This window comes from Acipenser ruthenus, chromosome 45 (genome assembly GCF_902713425.1).
Source record: "Acipenser ruthenus chromosome 45, fAciRut3.2 maternal haplotype, whole genome shotgun sequence".
Lineage (NCBI taxonomy): Eukaryota > Metazoa > Chordata > Actinopteri > Acipenseriformes > Acipenseridae > Acipenser > Acipenser ruthenus.
This window is the reverse complement of record NC_081233.1, coordinates 6,704,644-6,715,192: the sequence shown is the minus strand read 5'-3', so window position 1 is coordinate 6,715,192 and position 10,549 is coordinate 6,704,644. Positions and strand designations below refer to the sequence as shown.

The following is a 10,549-nucleotide window of genomic DNA, read 5'->3' as shown; positions in this document are numbered from 1 at the left end:
CATTGCTGCTGCCATCATGTGGTTAAATAGAATACTTGGTGTATTCTGTGTAATTTCTTTTAAAACAAAACAAAAAGGAAAATTTGTGATTGCATTCCGGTCGTCTTAAAAATCAGTTGGATTTCTACAGGAGGAAGATTTAATATAGTTCTGTCTCAATTTATCCATAAAGCCTGCCCTGGACAGATGGGAGCACCCTTTCTCTTTGGGGGTGACAGAGCAGTTAAGTCTCCATGCCTCAGAGGAATTTTAACAGGTAAAATCAAATCGCTATATTCTGCACAACCCTATTTGTTTTACCTAGAGGTAAAACATGATTAAAAGGAAAAAAAACCACAACACAGGACATCAGGAACATGGCAAAGTAAAACCAGCTTTCTGTACAGTTTTTTTAAAATTTTATTTATAACAATATCTGTTATTAAGTTGTAAAGTACTCCAGCAAAATTTATTAAAACATTATTCTCTTTCAAAAAAAAAAAAAAAAAGGATCGAGCCACATGCATGTACTATAAAAGCTATTTTTGTATTTATTTTTATTTATAAAAACAAAAAAAAACAAAATGCATGTTGAATAAAATTACGAAACAAAAAGAAAGTAAAACTGATTGTACTTAATTTTTTTTCTTTTTATAACAAAAAAAAAATGAACGCTCTATGAATACTGTTATGTAGTGTTCGGATAAGCGGGTTTGTTATTTTTTTTGTATTTTAGTTACATGCATTAAAATATGGCTGATTACCTTCAATAGAAGCAGCTTCTCAGCCAGACTATAAGGACTGCTGAGTTTGATAATGTTTCGGACAAAGCCAGCATTAGCAGCAAATGCGTATAAATGAAAAGAAAACAAAAAAAAGCTATAAAGACAAACAAAAATAAACCTCTCTTATACTGCAATTCAAATCAGAATACAAATTTAAAAAGCTGAAGTTAAAATTACCTAAAAAAATATTGAAAATACATTTTGAGATAAAACATATTCGCTATCCAAGCCCTTTAATGAGAAGATTTTGTGAAACAAAAGAAGTACTTTGTTAATTTTTCCTTTCAAAGCTAAAGTTCTCAATATTGGTATTTACTTAATGTTTTAAAAGTACCATTTCATACCTTTTCGAACTCATAAAATGGAGTCCTTTACTTTATTGTCTTCCTGCTTGAATTAACTGTAAAAATTGACCTCCTTTTGCTATATCGCCTATGTAAGCATTTAAATTCTTAGAAGCATTACAAGCCTGGAATGGTATATTATTAATATTTCTTTCTCTCAAACCTAAAACATTAAAAAATAAGCTATTTCTGTGTTTAGTTACCTGTGTATTTGACACTTCTCAAAAACAGAAGATTCTTCATTTCAAAGTCTGTGCAAGAAATACAATACACAATCACTCTTCAAAACACCATTATTATTTGTTCTGAGGAAATTAAAAAAAAAAAAAAAAACACATCAGCCATCCCCTGAAATGCTGTACATTTGCCATATAGAAATAGTCTTATAACTGGGAATCAAACCCTACCCTTTCTTTACACTTAAAACAAATTTAACAGTCGCTCGTTCCAATGCCCAGCCTTTACCACAATTACCTCTGAACCCTTGACCTTTGAACTCCTCTGTCTCTCCATCACCTCTTGGAAAAAAAACAAAAAACAAACGATCTTCAAATGCAACAATGGCACCTGTGCAGGTTTCCCCCAAAAAATCTGGTGTGGCATTGGCCGTTTCGCACAGAGGCTGTGGCGATTTTAGAGGGTAGCCGGGGGAAAATGTAGCTATTTTTAAAAGATTAACCGCAAAGAATTAAAAAAGACCAAAATATAATACTGCAATCACATACAAAAGTAGTCCTTCGTTTGTACATTTATACAGTGTTGTCTTTTTTCTTTATGTTTTTGTATTATTATTTTTTTAAAAGTAAAACACGTCTGAAAACAGCAAGAATCTGTCTGTGTGGCGCGGCGAGCAGGTCTATGCCAGCAGGTCCCCCAGGTCATCGTCCCCCCTGGAAAGCAACTCCTTCTTCTCGTCGGTACTGGCCAACGAGTTCCTACTGTTGTGGGCCCCCATGTAGAGTGTGGCATACACTGGATTCGTGAAGTTTGTGGGCTGTGGACACACCAAGTAGCGAGTCAATAACCGTGCGAGCGATTCACAAGAAGTCACCAGCACATTCCAATACAACACACATTTTAACGTGGTACCTGTGCTTTGAGATCACATGACGGTAGTGAACTACTAGACCCAAGTGTTGTAACTGTTATTAATTGAACCCTTTCAGTCCTTATCTTAGCACCGTATGTTAAACACATGGTGTCAGAAATCACGTTGGAACCTCACGGGACTAGGTCCCAGTTATAGATAGTGTAGAAATATCTGAAATACACAATTGTTCTGTTCTCATGTATATTCAAATGGAGGAGTTTATTCTTTGACTCGACACAAAAATTCAGGACTGAAAGGGTTACACAGGTTGTAGAAACAGAGGTTTACTAGCTGAGCGGTAACACAGAGGTACGATGAAATGAAACCACACATTACAGCACAAGGGCATTTCAGCACTGACGAGCTGGAATCATCAACCCATTTCAAAAACAGCTACACAACAACACATTTCGTAACAGTTTTACAAGTCTTCACAACGTACATGTCAAATCTTGCTTTTGCAATTAAAAGGATGTTAATTGCCTGTACAATACTTTGATGCAATGCTGTCGACCAAGGACGCACTTTTAAAACAAGGTATTTAATATCGCTGGGGCTGTTTTTACCAGACATCCTTATCTACACATGGATAAATACATACAGCAGAAAGATGTAGGGGTGCAATGAAACAATACAGTTACAATAGGGTCCTAATAGAGTACATTGTATGATGTTTAATTATTTAACATGATTACTTTTGTTATCAATAAGATGGGAAACATCTGTAAAGCCACCTATAAATCACACATATTCCTCATTAAAGAACAATATGGTAATCTACAAAACCGTAATGAATCATCAATATAGAGACTGGAGCATTGCCGGGTCTCTAGGGGGATACTCCCTGGCAGTCAGTTACCTTGTCTGGGTCGAGGGGGAAGTCTGCGTCCAGGAGCTCTCCTCCATCATCGTCAGGCTCCCCTTCGTAATTGTAGGTGGGGTTGGCCATCTCCACGTTCATGGTGCCGTTTGTCATGCGCTGGTGCTGGAACCCCTTGGCCCTGAAACAGACAGCAGTACTTGTGAGCACAGGACACGGGCCGTATCACAGCAGGGACGCAATTGCAATGCAGTCCGATCCATGCCTGGTTTTGCAGCTTGTTACCGATACACTGTGGCTAATCAAGCTTGCAGCAAAACCTGGAATGGGTGAAAGTGCTGAGCAACAGGAGTCTCATTTTCCATCCCTGTCATGGAGACGGGAATCATTTGAAATAACTGTGGGCTCACCCTCGCATTCTCCTCTTGTACCAGAACACAGCCCCGGCTATCAGCAGGATTAGAAGCAGCAACAGGATGATGGGAATCACAATCGACGCTGTCCCTGGAGCAAGAAAGTGTGGCACAGTCAGAAACCCTTCCATTTCTATCATACAAAAAAACAATCAGATATTCTAAATTTAACCTTGCAAATATGCAATATTAGAAACACATACTTCCATTGCCCTGTGAGGAACCAGTAGGGACCACCTCATCACACAGAGTTCCTGACCAGCCTGGAGAACACCTAGAGAGAGAGAGAGAGAGAGAGAGGACATGTTACAGTCTTGCATACAGGGGTTTACATTTATTTAAAGATGTGGGGAAAAAAGAGCAGTCATCTCTTACTGGCACTCCGGCATATACGTTCGTTTGTCCATTGTGCATTCTCCACCATTCAGACAATAGTCCTGACATGTTAGGCAGCTGGGGGCGATCCTTCCATTAGTGCAGCTTAAGAATTAAAAAAAACAAACATGTGAATTCACTACCCTGTATTGTAGCATGCAGTGAATCCAAAACAGTATACTGGAAAAAAAAAAAAATGATAATGCTTAGAAAGAGTATCATTCCAAAGACTTGGTGGGTTTTTAAAAACACCCAGTATAACACACTAAACACTTTAATTACCATATAAAAAAAATAGGGTAAACTGTCGCATGTATTAAAGAATTGGACAGGGGAGAAAGCAAAGATCACAGGAACGTTTTCAAGCCCGCTGCTCCATTCCTGTCTCCCTGACACTCACTTGCAGGACACCTCTCCGCTCTGCTTGTTGAGAGTGCAGGCGCCACCCTTGCAGCGGCTGCACTTGTTCTGCTCGCAAGCCGGGCCGTCGTACTGCGGAGTGCAGCGGCACAGCTTTCTGCCATCCGAAGCCTGCTGGCACGTGCCGCCGTTTTCACAGTAATCGAAACATTTACCTGGGAAGGGAGAACCGTTTCTAAGCAAGAGACCAACACACTTTTAATTCCAGTCCCTTAAAACCTTTTCATTTCCACTAGGGGCGGTATTTCTTCCATCTTAATTGCATGTTTAAAACACTGCATTCATGTTTTTCTTTTTCATGTATTATTTGTATTTATTTTGAGCATCCTTTATGGATCTGTTTATTGATACCGGGTTGGGTGACTCACGATACTGGCACTTGTCTCCGATGAAGTCTCCCAGGCAGCGACAGTTAGGCTGGTTACCCTGGTTGACCAGGCAGGTGGAGTTGTTCTGGCAGTAGCCCTTGCACACCTGCTGGTTACAGTTGGGGCCGGTATAGCCGTTAGGACAGCGGCAGGTTGGGGTTCCTGGCAAAGGCAGAGAAAAGTTAACTTGGCCATCCTCCATCCTCAAGCCAGCTACGGAGGAGCCCCTCCTCTCTACAGTGGCAGTGTGCGTACCTGTGGGCGAGGCGGTGCAGGTACCCCCGTTCTGACAGTACTCGCGGCACTGGTCGAGTTCACACTTGTCCCCTGTGTAGCGAGGCTGGCATCGGCACTTGGGCTGCTTGCGGGCGTTCAGGAAGCACTTGCCACCATTTAGACACTGCTGACTGCAGGTACCAGTGGGGGGAGCTGGAAGCAAGCAGAGGGTACAGGGGGAAAGTTAGCATGCTCTTTTCAACGAATTAAGTCAGTTGTCGATCCTACAGCTTCATGGAAGCCAATTTAGCAAAACTGACAGACGCACATGATGATTGGAAATCACAAACAAACCTCCCCAAACCATCCAGGGGGTGACCTCTTTGGAAACAGGTACAGTAGCGTTGGGACATCGAATGATCAGATAGAAGCTGAATGGCGGGACAGCCAGTAGTCATTGGTATAGGATCTCGCATTGTCAGATATGTACAGCTTGGAGACAACGACAGAGATGGAATCGCACACAGCGACCAGTCCGACATTCAAACAGGAGACAGGGAGTTGTCAGATAGAGAGATAGAGAGTGTCACACACAAAGAGCGAGCGGTCGATTACGTACAGATGGGAGACAGGGTTGGGGAGGGGATTTCCACGCAGGTCCCGTTGTCCAGTCTTCGGCCGTTGGGACAGGTGCAGACAGGACCACTGGGGCTCAGCAGACACAGCCACTCACACTTCTTGCGATCACATGGGTTTGTCACTGAAACACAAGACAGGGGAGAGAAAGACGATTGAGGCACGGGAAACTGAAGGAATCGCAAGGTGTGCTACAAGCAAGCTACTGCAGTACCCGAGCCCTTGTTTGAAACTGAATCCCACTCACCGTCAGGCTGCTTGTGCTGGTGGTAGAGCACCACGTCTGTGGCGTGGTTGAGCCCCGAGTTCATGAATTCCATTTTCTCTTTGCCGAACTTGTGCACCTTGAAGATGCGATTGTTAATGTACGTCACGCCGTAGATGTAGTCCTCAAAGATGTCGATGCTGAATGGGTGGCTGAGGACTGCGAAGCACAAAGAGGGAGGGGGGAGCACACTTGTAAAATTCTGTTTCAACTTGAACAATTCTGATCTCTCTTACAAAGCCGTAAATCTATGAACTGAACCATTTTGAATAGTCAATAAATACTGAACTGCTATTGATTATGACCACCGGGTCTGAACCATTGAGAAGCACACTGCCGATGGCGGAGAGCTTGGCGTCTGCCCAGTACAGCCTCTCATTGAAGTAATCCACCGCGAGACCTGAAAAAACAGGAGACACTGGCATTAACAATGCTAGAATTACATGTACAGTTTAAAACACCCAGAACCTTTCTGAACACACAGTAATAACCTGGTAAGACATGGCAGATAACTAAACTTACACTAAGATTTTGTTGCATTGTCTAATGCCATAAAACTAATTTAAGCACAAAAGACACTAAACAACTGGTTCCACTATTAAACAGATTTTAACTAACTGTACTATTTTAAATAACTTATGACCTGTCAGAAAATGCTTTAGAATAGACACCACCCTGCATTGGGCTTTCAAGTAAAATCTGATACATGCTAAATTTGGGTTTTTACTTCTGTTTGTAGGCACAATAATGTCCATGCATGTCTGCACTGATTGGGAGATAAAGACAGTGTGGTTAAACATGTACCTGTTGGCCACTGAATATTTTCCTGGACCAGCGTCTCTCGCATTGTACCGTCCATGGCAGCGGTCTCAATCTTGGGATGGTTTCCCCAGTCAGCCCAGTACATGATCCTAAAGACAAAAAAGAACATTTGAGTTAGCCAGAACACAACACCCAAGCTCTTTCTTGAAACATGACCCTAAGAGTTGTGCTGAACAAACCACTTATTCAGATCAAGCTCTGCTCAGAAATCAGGTGCTGACAATCAGATAAGGGTCAATGATGTTGATTAGACTCATTTACCATTCCAAGTGAAACGGGTGAAGAAACGGCTGCTTGGATTTGTAAAAGATTCCTGCTTTTCTTAAGACTCTGCAGAGAACAGCAATTCACACAAACCTCAGGCAGCTGTTTCTTCACTTGTTTCACTCGGAATGGTAAATTAGCCCAATCAACACCAACGAGCTTCACCTGTGGAGAGTTTATCTGAATAATCTGTTCGCGCAGCCCTACTTAGGATGCCACCTGTACCTCATTATTCATGGCAGATCTCTCACCCAAGTACAGAACAGACCCAAAACGGCAGCCTGTGAAACGGCGCCCTGTGAAACGGCGCCCTGTGAAACGGCGCCCTGTGAAACGGCGCGGTTGACACTCACCCTCGCAGTGGATCCACCACGATGGCGTATGGTTCATCAATCATGCCGGAGATGAGCGTCTTGCGATGCTCTCCGTTCATCTGTGCCACCTCAATCACATCCCGCCCAGAGTCCGTCCAGTAGATGTTCCCAGCGACCCAGTCCACCGCAATGCCACGAGGCATCTTCAACCCCGGGATCTGCCAGGGAAGGGCAAAGAGAAGGAACCATCATTCTCCTGAGCTCTTAAAACACTGACTGGGATTGTAGTTGTTTTTTTAAAATAAAATCTGCTTGCAGCTGCAAACAAACTTAGTTGTAGCATCTTATTGAAACTGAAATCTGAATGATATATATTTATATACAGCTATGGCCAAAGGTTTTGCATCACCAAGAATTTTAGGATTGAGACAATTAAATAAAAATGACTGCTATGAACATCATTTAAATATTTTATTTATCATGTAATCAAATAAACTACAAAATGTGCAAAAGTCTACCGGAAGCCTTAATAAAAGTACAGTATTTCATGTTGGATTTCGAAATGCCACATTTGTCAGTTTTTCGAGTATATGGGGAAAAACTACACAGCGGTATGCAATTCAATATGTTAACATAACATTATCCAGCAGGGCTCATTCAACTTCATGAAGCAAAATGTGTTAATGCTATAGGGTGATGCAAAATGTTTGGCCAAAGCTGTATACACATGTGCATGTGTAACATCATGCTCAGAAGAAATCTGGAGGTTTTGGGGAAAACCATAACACAGTGTCTGAGAAAGCTGTATGAACGGTTTCAAGGCAGGGACAGAGTTGAGTGACTCACACTGAGGTCGGTGGCCATGCCGTCAATCTGCCGGCGGTTGCGATTGGAGTTGGAGTTGGTGTTGGACGTGGCGTGCAGCTCGCGGTAGGAGATCTTGCCCGTGTGCCAGTTTGTCCAGAAGATCTTGTTGCCCTTGACGTAGATATCCATGGCGTCGATGCGCACGTTCTCGTCTCCCCGGAAAGCCTGCTCGTAGGCGGAGTTTGGGTTGAAGGGGTAAATGCTGCGGATCTCGTTATCGTCCGCGATGTACAGCACCTGGTGTGTCGATCCTGGGGGAGAGGATAAAGTAAACCCTTTTATAAAGGAGATGGACACACATGGGATGGAGGGGGGGGGGGGGGGGGTCTACATAGTTCAACAGCTCAATGTGCCCATAACCTTCGATTACAAAATGTAATTCAATTTGGGCAAGTAGTGTCCAACCAAAATCAGAAGACAGAACGAATTCACAACACCATTCAGATACCCATAAGAATGTGTGCAAAGTAATTTACATATAAGGTTCAGCTCAGTTAAATAAGTGATTCTCAAGAACACGTGGGTGTCTGAACTATATCCCTCTCAGAGGAGATGTGCCCCACCAGGGATCATTATTATTATACACAGCTTGTGGAGCCAAATTGCCATATGTAGTAAGACACAAACCTTCGGCCTTGCAGGTGTTGTGCATTTTCATGTAGTTCTTGGCACAGCTGCACACATGGGAGCCCTTGGTGTTGTTACAGAGCTGGGAGCAGGTACCGAACACCTTACACTCATCTATATCTGCAAGAACAAAAACAGGAACGGACGGTCTGTTAGTGCACTGCCAAGATCACCTTGACTACACTCAATTATTAAACCAGAAGGGAATGCATCCGTTCAAATGTTACCTTACATGACGTTTTGTGGTGTCAGAATTCAACCCAATTGTGCTACAGCTTGCTGGCTAATTGCAAGGACACTAACTAGAACAATCAATAAATGAAGAAATATAGGATGGCTTTATTAATAATAAAACACTCTAAATGCTCTTATCACAAACACAAATTGACAGATGTTCTGTACCCAGACATGAGCTACAATCCCCTTTCGACCTACAAAATACAAGCTTATCACTGGAGGCCTGGCCCTACACAGCATTGTGTCCCAGCATGCATTGAGGTGCGTACCTGCACAATGATTGACGCTGTTCAGGTGGAATCCCAGCTTACAGGTGCAGAACACAGCAGACTTATTCTGGATGCACTCCGCCTCAGCACCATCACCGCAGATTGCCTTGTCAGTCTTGCAGTTGCGTTCTGCATGAAAAAAATAGAAGTAGTTACGATTTGACAGCTAGGACAGGTATCAGTACTGGGGCATTTTGATTTGTGGCACTGGTAGTGAACATGGTGTGGCATGCTGTTTAATAGAAACCATTCTAATCAGCAGAACATACAGCAGCGTGCAAACGTCTTAGAACGCCTCAAGATGTGTCATGTATATCCTTTCTATACCTACCTGCATGAATTTGAAATTTCCGCTCAGTAAATCAGGGTTATAGAAACAACGGGTACTCGTGTGAGAATCTTAGAAAACTTAATGCTTTAAAATTAGGCATCTTAAAACAATGTCTAAAAAGTCTCCTGCATTTTACCATTTGTGTTCCTTTTCTCTTACCGTTTTAAATGAATTGCATGTGTGGCCTTTTAAAGTCATCAATTAAATTGTCTTATCATTTTCAGTTCTGGTGGTTTGATTTCATATGCACAACAAATCAAAACTACAGAAGCAATTGGGGTGTTCTAATAGATATGCTGTACGTCCGTGCCTGCAATGTCTGATCTATGGAAATCCCTCCCTACCTTTGTGACAGTCCTGCTCGTCGGAGGACCTATCCCCGCAGTCATCGAAGTGGTTGCAGAGCAGAGCAGCGCTGATGCACTTCCCATTGCCACACTGGAACTCATCCTTCCCGCAGTGAGGCTTCTGAGTGTGAGCGTCTGTGGAGGCAAACACAACACATACCGCTCTCTTAGGTAGGACACCAACCCAAAACAAGCAACAGTTTTGTAACAAGAAAAAGTGAACTACTGTCCTTTGGACCTGGGTGCAGGTGTAATTGAATAAAGAACATGGATAAAGAAGGGCCAGAGCAGCCCATCCATGAGCTAAACCATAACATAAAGTACTGAACAATGAGATTTGCATTTCATTCTGACATGCGAAATATACAATGCATCCCTCTATATTCATTTACACTACACCAAAACTGTACGTATATGGCTGAACCTCTGTATGCTCTAGTGAAGACAATGGAAGTAAAGTGTAATGTGGAAGGCAGGTGCACATCGTGGCCCGGTCTCAGGCCGGGCTCTGTTTGGTACTCACCGCAGTTGGCCTCGTCAGTGCCATCTCCGCAGTTGTCAACGCCGTCGCATTGCCGGCCAATCCACAGGCACACCCGGTCGTTATGGCAACGGAAGGGTCTGTTGGGGGGGCACTGGAACTTCACTGTCAGAGAAAAACAAAATCGACATTACTATCTCGCTCATACCAGAAGGCTTGAGTGTATGTATCAGCTGCACCGTCTCTGTGCATCTTGTCCAGGATGTGAGAGACCCTTTT

General features: G+C 42.9%; 1 protein-coding gene across 2 annotated transcripts in view; it reads right to left on the bottom strand.

Moving 5' to 3' along the window:
* Positions 1–1,419: 1,419 nt before the first annotated feature.
* Positions 1,420–10,549, bottom strand: part of LOC117966955 (low-density lipoprotein receptor-related protein 1) — a 137,050-nt gene continuing 127,920 nt past the window's right edge. For both annotated transcript variants that reach the window (XM_059013235.1, XM_059013236.1), the window contains exons 72-89: positions 10,313–10,435; positions 9,787–9,924; positions 9,112–9,240; positions 8,606–8,725; positions 7,958–8,229; positions 7,151–7,329; positions 6,516–6,622; positions 6,001–6,111; positions 5,694–5,870; positions 5,430–5,570; positions 4,850–5,023; positions 4,595–4,756; positions 4,207–4,381; positions 3,807–3,911; positions 3,635–3,705; positions 3,429–3,522; positions 3,058–3,199; positions 1,420–2,102 (exon numbers count right to left, since the gene is read on the bottom strand). In XM_059013235.1, the coding sequence (XP_058869218.1) occupies positions 1,965–2,102; positions 3,058–3,199; positions 3,429–3,522; positions 3,635–3,705; positions 3,807–3,911; positions 4,207–4,381; positions 4,595–4,756; positions 4,850–5,023; positions 5,430–5,570; positions 5,694–5,870; positions 6,001–6,111; positions 6,516–6,622; positions 7,151–7,329; positions 7,958–8,229; positions 8,606–8,725; positions 9,112–9,240; positions 9,787–9,924; positions 10,313–10,435 (2,558 nt within the window). In that variant the 3' untranslated portion in view covers positions 1,420–1,964. The remainder of the gene's footprint in view (positions 2,103–3,057; positions 3,200–3,428; positions 3,523–3,634; positions 3,706–3,806; positions 3,912–4,206; positions 4,382–4,594; positions 4,757–4,849; positions 5,024–5,429; positions 5,571–5,693; positions 5,871–6,000; positions 6,112–6,515; positions 6,623–7,150; positions 7,330–7,957; positions 8,230–8,605; positions 8,726–9,111; positions 9,241–9,786; positions 9,925–10,312; positions 10,436–10,549) is intronic.